We start from the raw sequence: 24,632 nt of genomic DNA on the forward strand, positions 1-24,632 counted from the left end.
TATAAGACAAGATCTAGAAGCTCTAGACCAGCAGCAGCTACTTGGAGGTAGGTCTACACCTGACAAATGAAAGATATTTAAAAGTAAAAGAGAATCCAGGACCAATGCATTCTCATAAGGTGAAAGGCAAGGGTGGCAAGTCCAAAAAATTATGGAAGGCAAGTGATATTGATTGTAGGATAAAAGAGAAAGAAGAAACTTATAGTGGTATTGAAAAATGAAATAAGGGGAGGTCTGTCAGGAGCATTGGTAGTTTAGGGTGATGCTTAAAAAATTAGGAGGAGTTCAGAAAGGGGCAATTAAATGTCACTGCTGGACAAGATAAAGAAACATTACAAAGCATTTTGCAAGTATATTCAAGGCAAAGGGTAACTAGGAAGAGAGTAAAGCTTATTAGGGCACAATCTCACATGGAGCTAAAGGGTCTTAAATGAATATTTCTCATCTGATTTCGCTAAGAAGAATTACATTGGTAGAGAATTCAAGGAGGGAATTCATGATTTGTAAAATAAATTGCTATTAAACATGAAGTATTCGATATGTTAACAGGCTGAAAGAAAATAAATCTTCAAGATCTGATATGGTATATCCCATGGTGTAAGAGGTAAGAAAGAAGAATGAATAGTTGCTAACATTGTCTTTGCTGGTCTTGTGGAGTAGCAAAATAGTAGTCATTGGCTAGCAAAATGACTGGAGGCCAGCAAACGTCGTGCCTATATTCAAGAGGTTCAGCAGGAAATGGGCCATTAAATCTAGTGACAATGGTAGGGAAGTTGAGGGGGAAAATATTGAGGGACTTGATTGAGTTACTTTGGGACCCACTTGATTGAATCACTTGAGGAGGTAGGAAAGTGCAGTACTCTTGAAATACTCTATAATGACAATATCAATCATACTTACAGCCTTTGCTAAGGTGCCATGTTGAAGACTAACCCAAAAGTTCAGGGCTCATGAGATCCGACACAATTTGGCAAATTAGATCCAAAATAAGTTTGGTGAAAGGAGGCTGAGGTTTGATGCAGATATGTTTCTGTGACTGCAAGCCCGTAATGAGTGGTGTACCATGGGAGTGGTTCTGTGACTCTTGTTTATTGTTATGTAAATATACAATTAGGACATGAATGTAACAGGTATAAATGGCAATTTTTCAAATGACACCAAAAGTGATTGTGTTGTAAAAAACGAGAATAGTCAATTTAGGGTGCTACTTGCTGTTGATCCTGAACAATAGAACATGGAATTTAATCTTGATTGGTGCGAGGAAGACAACGTAGGGAAGAAGGCCTGTGTGATACTACCCTTCATTAGTCAGAACATAGAATATATGAGCAGGAGGTTCTGGTACAACTTTACAAACATTACTCAAGCCATAGATGGAATACTATACACAGTATCGGTTGCCACACTGTAGGAGGAATGCTATTGAACTGGAAGGAGATTCATCAGGATGTTGCCTGGGAGAGAGTGATTCACTTACAAGGAAAGATTGAAAGGACTGTGTTACGACGACGCACACAACCGTGCCAGCTTCCGGGGTTTTGAACCTCTAACTCTCTGGAATATGGTACAGCCTCTTTAAAGATTTTGGACCGTCCCCGCTAATTGCCAATCATGTTTTGGGTGCCAAGAATTGAATATTTAAAGTGCACCAGAACAGAGTCTCAGTGTTCAATTGTAAACCCTACTAAAGATGGTGTAGTGTTTTGTCTTGTGTTCAGTTCTTAATCCAGTTTCATACCAGGTCTCAACCCAGGAGGAGGAGAAGATGGCGGCACGACGCAGCGCGCGCGGCCACTCCGGTGAATGATATCTGTTATCTGTCAAGTAGGATACCATGTACAATTCTGATTTGATGGAGACAGACATGAGAGTACGGAGGAACGTCTGAAGAAACTTCTGAAATTAGATTAGATTATGAGGACACGCAGTCCTCTTTTATTGTCATTTAGTAATGCATGCATTAAGAAATGATACAATACTCCTTCGGTGTGATATCACAAAAACACAGGACAGACCAAGACTGAAAAACTAACAAAAAACACATAATTATAACATACAGTTACAACAGTGCAACAATACCATAACTTGATGAAGAACAGACCATGGCACAGTAAAGAAGTTCAAAGTCTCTCAAATGTCCCACATCTCACGCAGACGGGAGAAGGAAGAAAACTCTCCCTGCCATGCCCGACCACAGTCCAACCCTGAGTCATCCGAAAACTTCGACATTCCGATCAGCCCTCCGACACCGAGTACTGAGCACCATCTCTATCCAAACGATTCGACCTCAGCCTCGGTCGCCAGCAACAGGCAAAGCTGGGGATTTTGGGGCCTTCCCTCCGGAAGATTCTCGATTGCCCAGTAACAGCGGCAGCGAACCGGCGTTTCAGAAATTTCTCCAGGTGTTCCTCTGTGCTTTCCCATCTGTCTCCATCATATCAGAACTGTCCATGGCCCCTATTTAACAGATACAATATCATTTTTCACCAGAGAGCTGTGCGCGCGCATCGCGCTGCCATCTTCTCCTCCCGCTAGGAGGAAATGCGCTCTTCGCTGCTGCTGTTAATGTGTGGTCTGGAATCTCCAGAGGAGAAGGCCCCGAATCCTTGGCTTTGCTTGTTTTGGCGGCCGGGGCAAGGCCGAAGGCGCTCGGCAGAGGATGGCGCTCAGGAGGCTGTATCGGAGCGGCTGGTTGGAGGCTCGAAGTTTTCAGATGGACGGACTCAGTGTCGGCTGTTGTCGGGTGCTTCCAATGCGTCAGCAGTTGTTGATGCCTGGAGGTTTATGGCAGGGAGTTTCTCCCTTTTGCCGCCTACTATTGGGGTCTCGGGAGTCGATCGGGACTTTGAGACTTTTATTACCATGCCCATGGTCTGTTCTTCATCAAATTTGGTATTGCTTCACACTGCTGTAACTATATGTTATAATTACGTGGTTCTGTCAGTGTTAATCTTTGGTTTGTCCTGTTTTTCTGTGATATCACTCTGGAGGAACATTGTATCATTTCTTAATACATGCATGCATTTCTAAATGACAATAAACGGGGACTGAGTGTTCTCATAATCTAAAAATCCTTGCTTCAGACATTCCAGCATTTGGGTCCATACCATCAACTTTCCCAAGAAGGAATCCAGAGTCACTTGACAGAGCCAGTCGGTTGCTCTGCAGAGCCAGTACACCTTCCAAACCCAGAGAGGTTCGACAAGGACCAAGAATCTGTGTTGAATGTATGATTCGCAGGGAACAATACAGTACACAGAAGTAAACAGTAAGAAAATACTCACTTTTCCTATTAATAAAGTACACCCAGTAGTCACTTTATTAGGCACAGGATAAAGTACCTAGTAAAGTAGCAAAGAAGTGGAACCCAGTGTGATCTTCTGCCACTATAATGCATCCACTTCATGGTTCGATGTGCTGTGCAATCAGAGATGCTCTTCTGCACACCACTGTTGTAACACACAGTTATTTGAGTTACTGTCATCTTCCTGTCCACTTGAACCAGTCTGGCCATTCTTCTCTGACCTCTCTCATTAACAAAACATTTTTGCTCACGAAACAGCCGATCACTGGATTTTTTTCTGTTTGCTTTTCGCAGCATTCTCTATGAACGCTAAAGAATGTTGCACATGAAAATCCCAGGAAATTAGCAGTTTCTGAGATAAACAAATCACCCCGTCTGACACAAACAATCACCCCACAGTCAAAGTCACCTCGATCACATTTCTTCCTCATTCTGATGTTTGGTCTGAACAACAACTGAACCTATTGACCATATCGGCATGCTTTTATGTATTGAGTTGTTGCCACAAGATTGGCTGGTTAGATATTTGTATTAATGAGCAGGTGTACAGGTGTACCTAATAAAGTGACAACTGAGTTTCTTTATTGCATAATTGTATTTGACTGAGACTACAATTAGAGGATTCTCAGTAGATTTGGTGTACTTAATCTAGGAGAGCTATTTTATCTCAGAGGTAATGCACAAAGGTTCAGTGGACTTACTCACAACTGTGGCTAACAAGAGAAGTCAAAGCCAACATAAAAGTCAAAGAGAGGGCATATAATAGGGCGAAAATTAGTGGGAAGTTAGAGGATTGATAGACTTTTAAAAACCAATGGAAGGCAAATAAAAAAATTATTAAGAAGGTAAAGATGGAATATGAAAGAAGGCCAGCCAATAATAATAAAGAAGATACTAAAAGTTTCTTCAGATACATAATATGAAAAAAGAGAGGCAAGAGTTGATATTGGATCACTGGAAAACGACTGCTGGAGAGCTAGTAATGGGGTATATTAAAATAGTGGACGAACTGAAAAAGTATTTTGCATCAGTCTTCACTGTGGAAGACACTAGCAGTATGGCGGAAGTTCCAGGTATCGGGGGCATGAAGTGGGTGATGTTACCATTACTAGAGAGAAGGTTCTTGGGAAACTGAAAGGTCTGAAGTTGGATACGTCATCTGGATCAGATGGTAAAAACCCCAGATTTCTAAAAGAGGTGGCTGAAGAGATTGTGGAGGCATTAGTAATGATCTTTCAAGAATCACTAGATTCTGGAATGGTTCCAGAAGACTAGAAAATTGCCAATGTCACTCCACCCTTGAGGAAGGGAGAGAGACAGAAGAAAGGAAACTATAGGCTAGTTAGTCTGACCTCAGTGGTTGGAAAGATGCTAGAATCGATTATTATGGATGAGGTCTCAGGTTACTTGGAGGCACATGATAAAATAGGCCATAGTCAGCATGGTTTCCTCAAGGGAAAATCTTGCCTGACAAATCTATTGGAATTCTTTGAAGAAAAAACAAGCAGGATAGACAAGGTTGCTGTTGTGTACTTGAATTTTCAGAAGGCCTTTGACAAAGTGCCACACATGAAGCTGATTAACAAGCTACAAGCCCATGGTATTACAGGAAAGATTTTAGTATGGATAAAGCAGTGGCTGATTGGCAGGAGGCAAAGAGTGGGATTAAAGGGAACCTTTTCTGGCTAGCTGTCGGTGACTAGTGGTGTTCCACAGGGGTCTGTGTTGGGACTGATTGTATATGTCAATGATTTGGATGATGGAATGGATGGCTTTGTTGCAAAGTTTGCAGATGATATGAAGATAGGTGGAGGGGCAGGTAGTTTTGAGGAAGTTGAGAGGCTACAAAAGGGCAGACGGATTAGGAGAACGGGCAAGTAAATGGTAAATGGAATATAGTGTCAGGAAGTGTATGGTCATACACTTTGGTAGAAAAAAATGAAAGGGTTGATTATTTTCTAGATGGAGAGAAAATACAAAGAAGTCAGGTGTAAAATAATTTGTGAGTCCCTGTAAAGGATTCCCTAAAGATTAATTTACAGGTTGAGTCTGTGGTGAGTAAGGGAAATGTCATGTCAGCATTCATTTCCAGAGGTCCAGAATATAAAAGCTAAGAATGAAACGTTGAGACTTTATAAAGCACTGGTGAGGCCTCACGGAGTATTGTGAGCAGTTTTGGGCCACTTATCTTAGAAAGGATATGCTGAAACTGGAGTGGGTTTGAAGGCGGTTCACGAAAATGTTCAAGAATTGAATAGTTTGTCATAATGAGAGTGTTTGATGGCTCCTGGCCTGAACTCACCGGAATTCAGAAGAATGAGGGGTGACCTCATTGAAACCTATCGAATGGAGAAAGGCCTTCATAGAGCAGATGTGGAGAGGATGTTATCTATAGTGGAAGAATCCAAGACCAGAGGACACTGCCTCAGAATGCAGGGGGGTTCTTTTAGAATGGAGATAAGGAGGATTCTCTTTTACCAGAGTGTGATGAATCAGTGGAAATCCTTGCCTCATGCAGCTGTGGAGGCCAAGTCTTTATGTATGTTTAAGGCAGAAGTTGATAGAATCTTGATTGGTCAGGACATAAATGGACACGGGAATTGGCAGAAGATTGGGACTGAGAGGGAGAATCATGAATTGGTGGAGCAGACTCGATGGGCCAAATGGCTTAATTCTGCTCTTGTATCTTATGGTCTTATTCTCCAGTATGAAGGGCTTTTCTATAGAGACCAAATGATCTATCACTGTATTCCCTAGACTTCAGAAGAATCAGGCAATTCAATTGAAATGTTAAATTCATTACGGGTTTGACAAGGTAGAAGGTGGTAGGATGCAGCCTTGAAGACTCTAAACACAAGAGTCTTACAATTGAAATAAGGAGATACCTTTATTAGAATATAAATCTCAGGATTTCTCTGTCTTTGCAGGAACATTTTCAGGATAAGGATACTAGAGAAATTGATGGATATTGGGATCAGGCAAGGTGATTATAACCCCATCAAACCTCAAGTGAAGTTTTAAAAGCCAAGTGTACTACTTCAGATATTTTAAATAATTGAATAGAGACAGAAAAGTGATACTTAAAAAGGGATGTCTCCTTTTCAATTTTATTCCAAACTAGATCGACATACACAGCTCACCCAATCAAAGATGTCTTTTGTTTAGTGCTCTACTGACACCCAAATGTAATCAGAAATTAGGATCTGGCCTGATTGGTGCTCATTGACTGAAGCCAGTGGGAAACTTGATTCCAGATAATAATGTATCTTTCAGTACATGCCAGCCCGGTGTAAAAACACAGACGAAAATGGAAGGAATTTTTCAGATTCAGCATATTCATTGTATAATTCAATTTTACTTTATAGCCTCTGATTCTCCTGCTTTAGGAGCAAGCTTTTTGGACATTATATTATTTCAGTCAGAGTACTGTCACCTGAATAAATAACACTTTAAAAAAGATTCTTCACCTAGAATATTTCTTTAAAAAAAGCAAATTCTCTTACCTGGAATATGTTTTGTAAACAACAAAATCTTCTGGATAATATCAAACAACAAAATTCCTACCTAGCACTGTTGATTAAAATTCAATTGCCATGTTGTTACATCATTCACACATCAATTCTACATCATTCTAAAAACATCCTAAAATGTTTCACCGGTGCTCAAGACAGTGAGTGTAACATTACTGATTTAGTTTCAATGGCTTGGCTTTAAACACTATGAATTAAAATTAAATTTCATAATTAGTTCTGAAAAACTCAGCCTGTCCTACAATTAAGGGATGACAGTAAAAGCAAGAGAAAGATAAAATTATTTTCCATATATTTTGATCATTGTCAAAGAAGAAACTGCATTTCTGTTCTGCAGGTTGCCACTTAGAACTGATCCCACTTTTGAAAGAAAAAGTCCTTGGCATTGGTCTTCATTTAGTTTTAGTCTTCCTTTGCACGTGACGGCAAATAACCACTCCATGGATATAATTCCTAAAATCCCAGTTTCAGTGGTGTTTCTCTCTGTCTTTGCTGGGGACTGAAAATTCAGAGCTGTACCTATGTAATAACCAAAATGGTGAACACTCTCCAGGCCAAGTCATTCTTCAGAATAAGGCTTCATTTAGCTGGACTTGAAGTGGCCAGCTTGACTAAGTGCACAGAGTAAAACATTCACATAATTGAAGAATACATTTGGATTGGCTGCACAAAACCTAGGGCAGTTTATGTCGGTGTTCCTTGGTAAACTTTTCCAGCAAGTTGGGTCCAAGAAATACATATATATTTGTGTGTACTTTTCTATTGGCTGAGTTAGGGGCGTTGTGGTATTCAAAGACCAGTGCTGATTTTCTTGGGCTGGAGAGGGATACCAAATGCTCAGAGATTCCTGACTATATGTGATTGCAATCTAAGTGGCGGGGGGGGGGGGGGAAGGTGGGTTGGTGGTTGGAAGTTGGGGATACAGATGAAAGTAGCCTGGTGGAAATATTATTACTAGTTAAATATAGAACATACTAAACTTGTGTTGACTAAAAAAAAACAACTGCAATTGAATGGGCCATGTAAACGTCCATAAGCTGTAAAATCTTATGGCAAAGAGTGGAGTCAGAATGTCCAAGATGGTAACAAAGATCAGAATGTCTCAATTGCAAAAGTTTCCAATGTTCAATCTTGAAGTCCTTAACTCTCTTGTTTTTTTCCTCTCTGCCGTCTGTGAGTTTCTTTAGTGATCGTGTACTAATCAGCAGCTGGGAAAAAAACAGAACTTTTGGAAACGCCAGTGAGAGTGAAATAAACAAGATATGGAAAACAAAATGTGATTTGAATGAATCAAGTGTTCTGTCAAAAAATGTTCCCACACAGGGCTTGGTCATCAGCTGGATTGCCTGTGGAGCATGCATCCTCTGGTTGATTTTGTTTTAAAGTGCATAGAGAAAGTTTCAACCTTCATTTGGTTTATTTGTTGTTTTCTTGGCCTGAGAAACCCACATCCCTCGCTTGGAGTGAAAATAATGGTAGAAGTTCCTGAGGCGCAATCGTTCCACCTCAAGGCCACTCTGAAGAACTCTGAAAGATGAAAACAAAAATGTTTTTTTTCACAATGTATTCTGAACGAATTGGCTTGTTCATTTAAGAATGTTAAAACTGCCAGTGAAATTGATTCCTAGAAGATTCCATATTCTCTTGAAAATATCCTTCCTTGCTTAAGACATTTGGATAATCTTTATTAACTCAAGGACATATTTTTTGGCTTCCTTATTCACACTCACCTTTTCTGCTTTCATTCTTCTAGCATTCAAGTAATTTCTTCAAGCTGCTGTCTATTTTCTCACACCCAGTGTTGGTCTACTTTGTCTCAATGTTAATACTGATTCTGTAGCTTAAGTTAGACCATAAGACCATAACATATAGGAGCAGATTTAGGCCATTTGGCCCATCGAGTCTGCTATGCCATTTCATCATTATCCCCTCTCAGTCCCAATATCCTGCCTTCTCCGTGTTATCCCTTCCTTCCTTGACTAACCAAGAATATGTGAACCCTGCCGTAAATATTTCCAATCACTTGGCCTCTACAGCTGACTGTGGCAACGAATTCCCCAGATTCATCACTCCCTAGCTAAAGATGTTCCTCATCTTCTTTCCAAAAGGATGCCCCTCTATTCTGAGGCTGGGTCCTCTGCTTTTAGATTTCCTTACCATAGGAAATATTCTCTCCACATCAACTCTATCAAGGCCTTCAATGAGGTTACCCCTTATTCTTCTAAATTCCAATGAGTAGAGGCTCAAAGCCATCAAAAGCTCTTCATATGACAAGGCTTTCAATCTCAGAATTATTTTCATGAACCTCCTTTTGTCACAACCACAGACTCGGTAGCACAGCAGATACGGCAATTGCACTCGTGAATATGCATGTGTCAGCTAATTATTATTTCAATGTGATAGTATTTAACTCTATTCTTTCCATTGTAGTGCTTGTTGAGACTTGAACACAGCACAGCAATGCTTTGCTGCCTGTTTGCATTCGGCCTTGCCTGAGAAATTGGACTGTCAAGTCAACTGACTCTGAAGACTAGCGCTATTCATTTTACATTTAGTTATTCCTTTCAGCCGCAGTGTAGACTTCGTTTTCCATTTGAGAGTTCATGGCCTTGTTTGGCCCAGTATTTATTGTTTTCTTTTCCCTCTAACTCTGTTCGCATTAAAAGGCTGTGAACTATCGAACCGCTCTAGTGTCTCTCGCTCCGCACTTTGGCCATATCCGAACTCGGTGGCACCTTTGAACCCTTTCCAATGTCAGCATGTTCTTTTTCAGATAAGGGGTCCAAAACTGCTCACAATGCTCCAAGTTAGGCTTCACTGGTGCTGTATAAAGACTCAACATTACATCCAGTCCTCTTGAAATGATTGCTAACGTCACATTTGCCTTCCTCACCACCGACTCAACCTGCAGATTAACTTTAGGGAATCCTACACAAAGTCTCCCAAGTCCTTATGCACATCAGATTTTTGAATTTTCTCTCCATTCTGAAAACAGTTTACCTTTATATTTCTTCTACCAAAGTTCATAATCATACACTTCCCGACACTGTATTCCATCTGCCACTTCTTTGCCCATTCCCCTAATCTGTCTAGGTCCTTCTGTAGTCTCTCTACTTCCTCAAAACTATCTGCCCCTCCACCTATCCTTGTATCATCCAAAAACCTGACCACAAAGCAATCAATTCCTTCATCCAGGTCATTGACATATAACATAAAAAGCAGCAGCCCTGATGAAGATGGAAGAGTTTGTTATCAAAACATCGGTTAAAATTGATACAGTACCGGTACCCGGCTGGATTTTCCCTTAAGGAAACCAGGCTGACTACAGCCTAATTTAACATGTGCCTTCAAGTACCCCCAAACCACATCCTTAACAATCAACTCCAAATTCTTTGCAATCACTGAGGTCAGATTAACTGGTCTATAATTTCCTTTCTTCTGCCTCTCTCCCTTCTTGAAGAGTGGAGTGACATTTGCAATTTTCCATTCCTCTAGAACCATGCCAGAATCAATTGACTCTTGAAAGATCATTGCTAATGCCTCCACAATCTCTTTAGCCAACTTTTACAGAACCTTGGAGTTTATACTATTTGGTCCTGGTGACCTATTTTGCCTTCAGACCTTCCAGTTTCCCAAGAACCTTCTCCCTAGTAATGGCAAATTCACACACTTCTGCCCACTAACACTCTCAAACTTCCAGCATGCTGCCAATGCCTTCCACTGTGAGGACAGATGAAAAGTACTTATTCTGTTCAACTGCCATTTCCTGTTCCTCCATTACTACCTCTCCAGCATCATTTTTCAGTGGTCCAATAGCTACTTTCACCTTTCTTTTACATTTTATGTATCTGAAAATAATTTTAGCATCCTCTTTAATATTATTGGGTAGCTTACCTTCATAGAAACATAGAAACATAGAAAATAGGTGCAGGAGTAGGCCATTCGGCCCTTGGATGACCGCCATTTATTATGATCATGGCTGATCATCCAACTCAGAACCCCGCCCCAGCCTTCCCTCCATACCCCCTGACCCCCGTAGCCACAAGGGCCATATCTAACTCCCCCTTAAATATAGCCAATGAACTGGCCTCAACAGTTTCCTGTGGCAGAGAATTCCACAGATTCACCACTCTCTGTGTGAAGAAGTTTTTCCTAATCTCGGTCCTAAAAGGCTTCCCCTCTATCCTCAAACTGTGACCCCTCGTTCTGGACTTCCCCAACATCGGGAACAATCTTCCTGCATCTAGCCTGTCCAATCCCTTTAGGATCTTATATGTTTCAATCAGATCCCCCCTCAATCTTCTAAATTCCAACGAGTACAAGCCCAGTTCATCCAGTCTTTCTTCATATGAAAGTCCTGCCATCCCAGGAATCAATCTGGTGAACCTTCTTTGTACTCCCTCTATGGCAAGGATGTCTTTCCTCAGATTAGGGGACCAAAACTGCACACAATACTCCAGGTGTGGTCTCACCAAGGCCTTGTACAACTGCAGTAGTACCTCCCTGCTCCTGTACTCGAATCCTCTCGCTATAAATGCTAGCATACCATTCGCCTTTTTCACCGCCTGCTGTACCTGCATGCCCACTTTCAATGACTGGTGTATAATGACACCCAGGTCTCGTTGCACCTCCCCTCTTCCTAATCGGCCACCATTCAGATAATAATCTGTTTTCCTATTTTTGCCACCAAAGTGGATAACCTCACATTTATCCACATTAAATTGCATCTGCCATGAATTTGCCCACTCACCCAACCTATCCAAGTCACCCTGCATCCTCTTAGCATCCTCCTCACTGCTAACACTGCCACCCAACTTCGTGTCATCCGCAAACTTGGAGATGCTGCATTTAATTCCCTCATCCAAGTCATTAATATATATTGTAAACAACTGGGGTCCCAGCACTGAGCCTTGCGGTACCCCACTAGTCACCGCCTGCCATTCTGAAAAGGTCCGGTTTATTCCCACTCTTTGCTTCCTGTCTGCTAACCAATTCTCCACCCACACCAATACCTTACCCCCAATACCGTGTGCTTTAAGTTTGCACACTAATCTCCTGCGTGGGACCTTGTCAAAAGCCTTTTGAAAATCCAAATATACCACATCCACTGGTTCTCCCCTATCCACTCTACTAGTTACATCCTCAAAAAATTCTATGAGATTCGTCAGACATGATTTTCCTTTCACAAATCCATGCTGACTTTGTCCGATCATTTCACCGCTTTCCAAATGTGCTGTTATCACATCCTTGATAACTGACTCCAGCAGTTTCCCCACCACCGACGTTAGGCTAACCGGTCTATAATTCCTCGGTTTCTCTCTCCCTCCTTTTTTAAAAAGTGGGGTTACATTAGCCACCCTCCAATCCTCAGGAACTAGTCCAGAATCTAACGAGTTTTGAAAAATTATCACTAATGCATCCACTATTTCTTGGGCTACTTCCTTCAGCACTCTAGGATGCAGACCATCTGGCCCTGGGGATTTATCTGCCTTCAATCCCTTCAATTTACCTAACACCACTTCCCTACTAACATGTATTTCGCTCAGTTCCTCCATCTCACTGGACCCTCTGTCCCTTACTATTTCTGGAAGATTATTTATGTCCTCCTTAGTGAAGACAGAACCAAAGTAATTATTCAATTGGTCTGCCATGTCCTTGCTCCCCATAATCAATTCACCTGTTTCTGTCTGTAGGGGACCTACATTTGTCTTTACCAGTCTTTTCCTTTTTACATATCTATAAAAGCTTTTACAATCCGTTTTTATGTTCCCTGCCAGTTTTCTCTCATAATCTTTTTTCCCCTTCCTAATTAAGCCCTTTGTCCTCCTCTGCTGAACTCTGAATTTCTCCCAGTCCTCAGGTGAGCCACTTTCTCTGGCTAATTTGTATGCTTCTTCTTTGGAATTGATACTATCCCTAATTTCTCTTGTCAGCCACGGGTGCACTACCTTCCTTGATTTATTCTTTTGCCAAACTGGGATGAACAATTGTTGTAGTTCATCCATGCAACCTTTAAATGCTTGCCATTGCATATCCACCGTCAATCCTTTAAGTGTCATTTGCCAGTCTATCTTAGCTAATTCACGTCTCATACCTTCAAAGTTACCCCTCTTTAAGTTCAGAACCTTTGTTTCTGAATTAACTATGTCACTCTCCATCTTAATGAAGAATTCCACCATATTATGGTCACTCTTACCCAAGGGGCCTCTCACGACAAGATTGCTAATTAACCCTGCCTCATTGCTCAAAACCCAGTCCAGAATAGCCTGCTATTCTGAGAATTCTATGATTCGAAGAAGGAGTCTGAGAGTCTGAGTGGGAGTGCCGAGAAAGACATTTTTGAAATTTTCGTTATTTTTTTTTCTCCAACGGCTTAATATCAAATCATTAGAAAGAGGTGGCATAGAGTCAGAATTGTTGGTAGAGCAAAGGAACTCAAAATTAAAAAGTTCATATTCCATATTCTCTTTCTTAACGACTTTTTAGTTGATCTGTTGGTCTTTAAAAGCTTCCCAATCCTCTAACTTCCTACTAATCCTTGCTCGATTATATGCCTTGATTTGGCTTTTATGTTGGTTTTAACTTCTCTCATCATCGATGGTGTGTCATCCTGCCTTTAAAACACTTCTTCCTCTTTAGGATGTATACATTCTGTGCTTTCCGAATTTTACCAGGAAATTCCAGCCATTGCTGCTCTGCCATTATCCCTGCCATTATTCATTTCCAATCAATTTTTGCCAGCTCCTCTCTCATGCCTCTGTAATTCCCTTTACTATATTGTAAAACTAATACACGTGACTTTAGCTTCTCCTTCTTAAATTTAAGAGTGAATTCGATCATATTATGATCGCTTATGAGGCTTGTTTACCTTAAGCTGTTTAATCAATTCTGGATCATTGCACAACACCCAATCCAGAATAGTTGATCCTCTACTGGGCTCATCTACAAGCTGCTTTAAAAAGCCATCTTGTAGGCAATCTAGAAATTCCCCTTCTTGGAATCCAGCACCAATCCACTTTTCCCAATCCATCCGCTTATTAAAATCCCCCATGTAACATTACCCTTTTGGCATGCAGTTTTTATTTCCCGTTGTATTTTGTATAGTGCATCTTTACTACTGTTTGGGGGTCTGTATATAACTCTCATCAGGGACTTTTTAATTTTGAGTTCCTTTGCTCTACCAACAATTCTGACTTTATGCCACCTCTTTCTAATGATTTGATATCATTTTTTTTTAATCAACAGAGCCACACAACCCCCTCTGCATATCTGCCTGTCCTTTTCATACAATGTGTATCCTTGGTCATTAAGCTCCCAGCTATAATCTTCTTTCAGCCTCAATTCAGTGATGCCTACAACGTCATTCATGCCAATCTGTAATTGTGCTACAAGTTCATCTACCTTATTCCTTACACTGCACATATTCAAATGTAACACGTTCAATCTTGTATTCATTCTTTTCGATTTTGTTCGCTTCTTCCACTGTAACTCATCCTGTTGACTGCAATTTTGCCCTATCATCAGGCTCTCCTTGCTGGCAGTCTCACTACACATTGCCTGTATTTGCAAACCAATTGCCTCATCCTCAGCACCATCACTCCAGTTCCTATCCTCCTGCCAAATTAATTTAAACCCTCCCGAACAGCTCTAACAAACTAATCTGCAAGGATATTTGTCCTTCTCGGGTCCAGGTGTAGCTGATCCCCTTTGTACAGGTCTTACCTTCCCCAGAAGAGATTACAATGATCCAGAAATGTGAACCCTTGCCCCCTACACCAGTTCTTCAACCACACATTCACCTGGCAAATCATCCTATTCTTACCCTCACTAGCACGTGGCATGGGCAGCAATCTAGAGATTACTACCCTGGACGTCCTGTTTTATAGCTTTCTACCTAACTCCCTAAATTCTCTCTTCAGGACCTCCTCCACTTTCCCAAATTTCATTCATGTGCTGCCTGGAAGTTCATCTTCTAACTTTTAGCTGGATTTTTATATTTTAATACTACTATCGAGAGGAGATTTACCAGGATGTGACTCAGATACCTCATTTAGGTTCTCTGTCAGCCACTTCTGCTTCTAGGGAAAAGAACTCAAGCTGATCCAGTTTCGCCTCATGATTGAAATGCAGAAATCTGGATAACCTTCTTTTCTATCCCTAGAAGCAGATGAGGCTGAAAGAGAACCTGAAAGAGGTATCTAATATTATGAGAGAGATAAATTGTGTGGATTGTACAAAACTTAACTCCATGGTAGAGATATTGAAGATTACAGGACAAAGATTTAAGGTAATCAAAGGAAGAGTTTTCATCCAGAAGCTGGTTGCAGTGTAGAACACACTACTTTCTCAACCATTGCTTCATGCTTCAGGATATTCAAGGATCATCTGGATGAACATTTTAATGGCAAGCTAAGGGCCAAATAGTCATTCATGGGATTAGTATAGATGTGCCCTTGTATAGACACGGTGGTCTGAGGGTCTGCATATACTGGTATAGACACGGTGGTCTGAGGGTCTGCATACACTTGTATAGAAATGGTGGTCTGAGGGTCTGCATATACTTCTATAGACACGGTGGTCTGAGGGTCTGCATACACTTGTATAGAAATGGTGGTCTGAGGGTCTGCATATACTGGTATAGACACGGTGGTCTGAGGGTCTGCATACACTTCTATAGACACGGTGGTCTGAGGGTCTGCATACACTTGTATAGAAATGGTGGTCTGAGGGTCTGCATATACTGGTATAGACACGGTGGTCTGAGGGTCTGCATATACTGGTATAGAAACGGAGGTCTGAGGGCCTGCATACACTTCTATAGACACGGTGGTCTGAGGGTCTGCATACACTTGTATAGAAACAGTGGTCTGAGGGTCTGCATAAACTTGTATAGAAACAGTGGTCTGAGGGTCTGCATATACTGGTATAGAAACGGTGGTCTGAGGGTCTGCATACACTTGTATAGAAACAATGGTCTGAGGGTCTGCATACACTCGTATAGAAACAGTGGTCTGAGGGCCTGCATACACTGGTATAGAAACAGTGGTCTGAGGGCCTGCGTACACTGGTATAGAAATGGTGGTCTGAGGGCCTGCGTACACTTGTATGGAAACAATGGTCTGAGGGCCTGCATACACTTGTATGGAAACAATGGTCTGAGGGTCTGCATACACTTGTATAGAAACAGTGGTCTGAGGGCCTGCGTACACTGGTATAGAAATGGTGGTCTGACGGTCTGTTTCTGTACTGCACGATGGTTTTTTCTGGTTAACTCACATCCAACTTCCAGCAGCAGCACACTGTGCAAAATTCATTTCGAACTTTGCTGGTGTTAAAACATTCATTCTGCTGAAAAAACATGTTTACGAGCTGTTTGCCCTGAAACCATGCAATTTATGGACCAATAGCCTGAATCTATTGCAACATCAAATATAACCTCACACATATACCTTGACTGATCTCCCCCAAAGATCAGGGTGAGCCATGCTATCATTCTGTGCTGCTGCTCTCAGCCACACCTGCCAACATACTTTTCACTGCTAGGCTTACGAGCTGATTTAACTAAAGAGGAGGACTTCATGTATTCGAAAACAGATATGCCATTTTGGATGTGGTGGGGTGTGGAAGGGAGAGCCTTCTGAAGAAAGCAGCAGCAACCACCATTTCCTTGGCACCACAGCTGACTGATGCAGGGCAGTGAAATGCAAAGTCTAGACAAGCAGCAGTAGAAATGTGGATTTATTAGTAAGGGGATGTTTCTATGGCCAAGTGTGAGACTCCAGAAAGCTATGTTTCTTTCCAGATGCCTGAGACTGGGATGTTCTGGGATGGGTGAAAAATATTCTGACGGGATTGGGAGTGCTCCCAGAGGTCATAGCACATGCTGATACTCATGAGGTTGCCTAAGTGGATTTAAACAGCAGGTTTGAAAAACAGCACCTCTATGGTCATGAAATATAGCTAACGAGCTGATGGAACAGAGAGGACTTCAGATACAAGGATCATTGGACCTGTACAAAAGGGATCGCAGCTGAACTGGAGGGGGACCAATATCTTTCCAGGAAGGTTTTCTCTTGCTACTTTGGAAGATACAGTATAAACATGGGCAGGGGTATCTGGAGCATGACAACAGTGCAGCAGTTGGTGAGATTAATTTAAATGTTGGGGACAAATCAAACAAATCCAGTGGGAGGAGCAGGCAGAAGCAGGTAAAGCAGCATGGGAGGGCTGGTAGGGCCAATTACACTTGTTTTTAGCCAAGGAGTTTCATAAATGAGCTTAGAGCATGTACCAGCACAGGAAGTCATGGTATTATCGCAATCAGGAGAACTAAGTTGAAGGAAGGTCAGGATTGACAGTTCCAGGTATAGAAATTTCAGATGTTACAGAGAGAGATGCAAAGGAAAGGGAGTTCCTCTGCTGATTAGGAGAAAGTCACAGTAGTTCTTAGAGAGGATATCCTGGAGGAATCATTCAACGAGGCCATATTAGTGGAACTAAGAGAAAAGAGAAGACAATCACTTTACTTGAAAGCCTATATAATCCCAGCAGTTAGAGGGAATTAGAAAAGCCAAGATATAAGCAAAGAGCAGAAAGGTGCAAGAGCCACTGTGTAGCAGTGGGAGGTTTAAATTTGTCAAAATTGGCTGGAATTGCTATGCTTCAAGGAGCTGAGATGAAGAAGAATTTGTTAAGAGCATCCAGAAGTTTTGTTTTTGTGACAATAGATGAATAGCTCTACTAGAGACAGGGCTGTGCTTGACCTCCTTTTCAGAAGTGAAACTGGGCAGGTGGGAACGGTGACCATGGCTCTTTAAGTTTCAAGGCAGTTAAAGAAAGAGAAAAGTTTTCTGGGACCTTGACCAAGATCTTTGTGTCCTCCTTAGCCAACAGTGAGGTCCTAGGGGATTAATGAGCAGTTCCATTACTCAAGTGAAATAGGGAAACTATAGCCAATGAGTTTCACATCAGTGATCGGGAAGATGTTGAAGAGGATTTTTAAGCATAGCATTTATGAGCATTTGGAAAACTTTGACCTAATTAGGGACAGCCAGCATGGTTTTTTTTTGCAGCATAGGTCATGCCTGTAGACGAGTCCACATGCCTTTTCAATTTTGTAACTGTATCTGCCTCTACTACTTCCACCGACAGCATGTGCTCACCACCTTCTGAGGAAAAAGTTGCTGCTTGGGTCTCTTTTATATGTTTCCCCTCCCACCTTAAAACTCTAGTTCTGGACTCCCCTACCCTGGGAAAAGAAGACGAGCCATCTTCCTTACCAATGCCACTCATGACTTTGTGCCCCCTACAATCCAGGGGTTGAAAAGCAACCAGCTATACTGCTGTCTTTATAGCTCAAATATTCTGTTCCAGGTAACAACTTCATGGATCTGTTCTGCTCCCTTCCAGCTTAATGACATTAGTAGTTCCATACAAACTGTCAGTGTTTCTAGCACAGAAATTTCTTTCATCTTCTTTTCTTAGCACATAACAAATTTTTCTTCATCTCTGTTTTACCAGAGTGCACAACCCCATATTTCTCTATGCTGTATTCCATCTGCCTGTTCCTTAAGGTTGTTATATCCAGGAGAGTGAAGACTTTCCTGGTGCAGAACATGGTCTCGCAAGACTAATGGATGCCTTTATTATTTATTAGCTATTAAGCCCAGTGGAACTGTTTCTACTAACAGGAGAGGGACAAAGGCAGGTTACTGGTGCCTTAAAATCAATAATTTTGGGCAGATGGGGCTTGTTAGCTGTGGATGACTTAGGAGAAGGAAAACTCTGATCTCAAACCTTTGCTGCCTTGCAGCTACACCCACGCACGGGGACAGCTTTGGGAGTAAACCCCAAGGGAAAAATCCAGAGCTGGAGTCCCTAGGGCAGTCCCACATTGAGTTCAATGCTGACTGGCAATTTCTGCAAAAGCTGCTGCTGCCAGACTGTATCAGTCTCTGCCTTTCCTTTGAATTCATCAGCCTGCTACATGGGCAACAGCTTGTTCTCCATACTGTACTGCCCAGGCTCGCGTATCTAGACAGCTAGAGCACAACGTCCATGTTCGACCCTGAGTGGCGGAGGCCTTCCTGAACAATGTTACCTTTTCCTCAGCCTATCTTGGTATCATCTGCAAACTTGGCCACAATGCTATCAATCCCATTATCCAGATCATTAATGTATAAAGTGAAAAGTTGTGGTTCCAGCACTGACCCCTGAAACTCCACCAATCACTGGCAGCTATCCTGTAAAGGAGTTCTTTATCCCCCTCCCCCTTTGATCTACCAATCAGCCAAGCTCCTATCTGTGCTAGTACTTTCCCTCTAACACCATAAGCTGTTATGTTGTTTAGCAGCCTGTGTGGCACCTTGTCAAAGGTCTTCTGTAAATTCAAGTAAATAATGTACACCAATGTTCCTTTGTTTAACCTGCCTAATACCTCTTCAAACAATAATAACCGATTTGTCAGGCAAGATCTCCCCTACTGACTTAACCGTTTTGTCATATACTTCCAAGTACTCTAAAATTTCATCCCTAATAATGGATTTGAAAACCTTCTTACTAGCCACTGAGGTCAGGCTAATTTCCAGCCTTTTGTATCTATATTTTTTTCTACAGAGAAAAAACCCAACAACAAAATGAAGATTTATTTATACAGTGCAAAATAAACAAATCCAATATATAATTCATAACAATAAGAAAAAAAGCACCCAAAACAGAATTATGTAAAATTAATATCCACCGCAACCTTGTCCATTCAAAGCCATTGGTGTTTCTATACTAGGCAGTGATGCAGCCAGTCAGTAAACTCTCCACTACACATCTATAGAAGTTTGTCAAAGTTTTAGATGTCATGCGAATCTTCACAAACTCCTAAGGAAGCAGAGGCACTCACTCACTCTTCCTTCAGTTAGTCCTGACGAAGGGTCTTGGCCTGAAACGTCGACTGCACCTCTTCCTACAGATGCTGCCTGGCCTGCTGCGTTCACCAGCAACTTTGATGTGTGTTGCTTGAATTTCCAGCATCTGCAGAATTCCTGTTGTTTGCACTTTCTTCATAATTGCATTTACGTGCTGGGCCCAAGACAGATCCTCAAAAGTGATAACACTGAAGAGTTCAAAGAGACTGACCATCTCCACCTCTGATCCTCTAATGAGGATGGGCTCTTGAACCTCTGGTTTCCTTCTCCTGAGGTCAACAATCAGCTCTTTGGTCTTGCTAGCACTGAGAAAGAGGTTGTTGTTGTGGCACCACTCAGCCAGATTTTCTACCTCTCTCATATATGCTGATTTGTCACCACCTTTGATTCAGCCAATGACAGTGGCGTCATCAGCAAACTTGAATATGGTATTGCAGCTATGCATAGTCTCACAGTCATAAGTGTAAAGTGAGCAGAGCAGGGGGCTGAACACACAGCTTTATGGTGTACCTGTGCTGATGGAGAATGTGGAGGAAATGCTGTTGCCAATTCAAACTGACTGAGGTCTGCAAGTGAAGAAATTGAAGATCCAATTGCACAAGGAGGTACGAGACCAAGGTCAGTGAATTCTTCCAATTTCAGGTAACCTGCTACTCTTCTTTATCCTTTTTCTCTTCCTGATCTTCCCAGTTCCTCCTATATCCAGTCCATCTGCCCACTTACATAATTTTCCCACTGGACTCCTCCCCACCATGCTTATTTGGTTGCATGCTCCATTATCTTCTCCTATCAGATTCCATCATCTGCAGCCCTTTGTTCCTTCCTCGAATTACCTACAAACTTCTTTCACTATTTGCACTCTTCTCACCTATTTATACTGTCTCCCTTCTAACTTTCAGTTCATTGAGAGACAAGGAGACAGCCAGAGGTCCCCATGTTCGAGGTGTGGTGGATGCAGTCTGCAGAGAGCAACTGGTCGAGGAGAGGCAAGATAAAGGGTCCCAACCTGAAATATCGACTGTCCATTTCTCATCACGGATGATGCCCGACCCACTAAATTCTTACAACTATTGATTAGTTGCTGCATTTTAACATTTACCACTTTGACAATCCCCTTGGTCACCTCTGCTAGAAGAATTTTATCAAAATTTTGAGACACGATTTCCCACACTCAAAGCCACGCTAACTAACCCTAATCAGTTGTTGCCATTCCAAATGCAGGTAGATCCTGTTTCTTGGAATCCCTTCCAGTAACTTGCTTGTCCTTACATTGTTTCTTAAATAGTAACATTAGCCACCTTCCAGTTTTCCAGACACCCATGTTTAATGTTATTACCAACATCTCTGCCAAGATCCCAGTGATTTCTTTCCTGGCTTCCCCCAATGACCTACGATACACATAGCCAAGCCCCAACGCTTACTTTCTTTATGCACTTTAAGACTGCCAGCATATCATTGTAATGTGGATGTGTTTCAAGACACCACGATTCTCTTCTCTGTATACTCTAGCGTCGAAGACTTTTTCCACTGTAAGTACAGCTGAGAAATACTCATTTAAAACCTTGCCCATCTCCTGTGGCTCAAATATACAGTAGACAATCACACTGATCCTTAACAGGACCTATTCTCTCCTTGGTTACCACTTTGTTTTTAATATACTTGGAATATCTCCTTTATCTTGTCTTCCATGTTATCTTTTGAATTTTTTTTTGCTTTTTTGATGTCCTTCTTGAGCATGCTCCTACATTCATCATATGCAAGGAATTTGCTTGTTGTCTATACTTCACATATTCCCAAATCCTTTCAACCTTTCCCTTCATTCTCACAAGAACGCACTGGTCCTAGACTCCCTCGACGGCTTTTAAAAGCCTCTCATTAGCCAGATGTCCCTTTGTCTGCAAGCAGCCTCTTCCAATTAATTTTTGTCGAATCAGATCTTGTCTAATGCTACCAAAATTAGTTGTGTCCTAATTTAGGAATTTAACTTGTGGACCAGTTCTACCTTTTATAACTCTTTAAAACCAATAGAATTATTGGCACTGGTCATAAAGCGATTACCCAGTTCCACTTCAGTTTCTTCTTCCGTTAAAATTACCTATGATTATAAAACTATTATTATTACTACAAGATTTGCAATATCCCTACATTTTAGCTCTTCTAATTCTGTTGGGGGGCTAGCGCACTCCAATTCACTTCTTATTTGTAACTTTATCCATATAGTTTTACTGGACTATCTTCCAGGAATATCCTAAGTACTGCTGTGATGCTCTCCCCAATTAAAAATTCAACCCACCCTCCCCTCTTACCTCCACTTCCTTGAGTAACCATATAATAAGCCGGCCTTTTATCATTGAGGTGGCTGTGCAAGATGGGCATTCTGTGTTTGTGTTACAATTATAATTACTTATGCAATCCAAAATGCTGCAGCACAGACTAATAAACTGGATGGAAATGTGGCTCACTTTCCCTATTGTCATTACCTGTCCAGCAGCTCCCAATCTTCTCCACCCCAACGATCCCGGAATTCCTCCGTGTTCATTCCTCCAATCTTGTCAAAATCGCTTTTAAAGATTCCAAACAGACCGAATCCATTCACTTCCCAGTACCCTTAAGGATACATTAAAAACAGAAGTAAGAGCAGTTTTTAGATCATCCACCTCAAGGTCTGCAGAAATACTTGTGGACTAATCATAACCGATATGCAGATCCTTATAGCAATTCAAGCTTGACTGACAAAAGATTGAGGCAAACGTGTTGTCATGGTAACATGAAAGCAATAATATTGGATTGAATTGTCTATTGTCTCTCAAACTTAAGTGCCATAACCTTTTAGTAATCTCAATACCTTATATGGCCACGTGAGATTTATAATAAGAAAGAGAAGCAGTTAGGCTCTTTGTGTCTCTTCTGTCATTCAATAAGATTACAATTCTCTGACTTGAAAATTTTCAGTAACTGAACCTGTGCAGTGCTCCATGCAGGGAAATCCATGGATTAACTACCCTTTAATGAAGAAATTCCAATCCTTTATTTTGAAGCGGTAACACCTAACTTTAGATACCTTCCAGGTAAAATGGTGTCCCTGCAGCTACCTCGCCAGGTCCCATATGATTTCCGTGTTTCAGTTAAATAACATCTTATTCTGAACTATGGTGAATATAGATCTAGTCTACTTATTCTCCCCTCAACAAAAACAGTCTTATTGAATAATCTGATGATCCTTTGCTGTACTCCCTTTATCCAAAATACATACATCCTTCTTACATAGAGAGATCAGATCTGTATCAACCCTAAGCAAGGCCCTGTATTCTTATATTAAAATCCTCTTAAAATAAGGTTCAACATATAATTTGGTGTGCTAATTATTTTTTTTGTAATTCATGTAATACCTTCTGAATACACCTGTACGTAACACAGTATAAAAAAAACTCCACTTCTCTATTTTCATACTAAAGTGTATGACTTCATATATTTTATCTGCCATCTGCTCACACATTCATCTGGTTTGACTATTTTCTCCCTCTGAAGCCTTTTCTCAAAATCCACACTGCATTTGAACTTTGTATCAGCAAACATAGATATTACACTTGTTTCCTCCATCTGCACATGCTATTTGCTTTCATCTTATTCTGTCTACACCTGCTGACTTCCACTGGTTCCAGAAGATATTCAGTATCTTCTCCTATGAAGACAGCCAAAAATAAATACAGAAAATACTGGAAGCACTGAGCAGGCCAGGCAGCATCTTTGGAAAGAGTTAATGGTTCATGATGTATTGAGAAAATAAGTTAGTTTTAAATTTCAGAGAGTTGGGGAAGAAATAGATAAAACTATGAGAATATCTCTGAAAGGACAACACTGGAGTTGTCATGTGATATTCTGCATACAAAGTCTCCTGGTTTTATGAGCAGTTTGAGGTGCAGGTTCAAGCTATTGCAGAGAATTGAAACTAGGAGAACGCTGTAAATCTCCAGCACAGGGCAAAAAGATAACAGACATATAGTCTTACAAGCAAACCAGTGAGTTATACTTCAATAACGAAAGCAAGTTTGTGAAATTGGTGAATTCAATGTAGGGTCTCCTGGATGCAAAGGTCCTGACAGAAGACAAGGGGCTTATCCTCAAGCTGGCATTAGGCTTTGTTGAAACGATACTGGCAAACCACAGGCAAAGTTTACTGTTTCTTTTCTCTACCATTTATTTATTCCCCAAAATGTGCATTCTATATGTCTGAAGGGAACCCATATCAACCCTTGCAAAGCTTTTAATGCGTAGAATCGTTTGCAAAGCGGTTATGGAGGATTATTTGACTTGTGGACACCACCGCAGCAGAGTTTAGTCTTGGCTCCACAAACTCAAAAGGATACAAAATCAATTAGGACATCAACAAGTGCCCGAAATAATTTTTCTCCCTCACCAGTCTATGGAGAAATGAGCCCAATTTCACACTCTTGATGGTACCTAGTCTGTCACCCATGCCGTGGAGCTGGGGAAAATTATACCTGGAACTTTCAGGCTTATGTGGACTGGATGCCATTTTAGGAACTCCCCATTGAGTTAACAGCAGGGGCACATCTTCCACCATTAACCATGCTTTGGAAATAAGCTAACCACAACCGCCTATTGGTCATCAAATTTTTAAATATCGGATGGCACATGCTGAGATTATATCCAACAATGCAAGATCAGCAGCAATTGAGAAAATGATGAAATTCTGGCATTTACTGAGCCTTTCACTTCAGCAGTTTGTCCTGCAAATCTTCAAATCAGGCACAAAGAGATTTCTTAACTACCTATCATGAAACTCAGGAGTCAGAGGCTGTAAGAGAACAATAAGGAAGATATGGGGCAATGTATCACTTGTCTTGTAAGAATATTTCT

General features: G+C 41.2%; 1 protein-coding gene across 2 annotated transcripts in view; it reads right to left on the minus strand.

Annotated features, from left to right (window-relative positions):
• Nucleotides 1–6,404: 6,404 nt before the first annotated feature.
• LOC134353795 (N-acetyl-beta-glucosaminyl-glycoprotein 4-beta-N-acetylgalactosaminyltransferase 1-like) overlaps nucleotides 6,405–24,632 on the minus strand; it is an 897,506-nt gene continuing 879,278 nt past the window's right edge. For both annotated transcript variants that reach the window (XM_063062183.1, XM_063062184.1), the window contains 2 exons: nucleotides 22,232–22,358; nucleotides 6,405–8,361 (listed from right to left, as the gene is read on the minus strand). In XM_063062183.1, the coding sequence (XP_062918253.1) occupies nucleotides 8,235–8,361; nucleotides 22,232–22,358 (254 nt within the window). In that variant the 3' untranslated portion in view covers nucleotides 6,405–8,234. The remainder of the gene's footprint in view (nucleotides 8,362–22,231; nucleotides 22,359–24,632) is intronic.

The sequence above is a fragment of the Mobula hypostoma genome, chromosome 11 (genome assembly GCF_963921235.1).
Source record: "Mobula hypostoma chromosome 11, sMobHyp1.1, whole genome shotgun sequence".
In the NCBI taxonomy this organism is placed as follows: Eukaryota; Metazoa; Chordata; class Chondrichthyes; order Myliobatiformes; family Myliobatidae; genus Mobula; species Mobula hypostoma.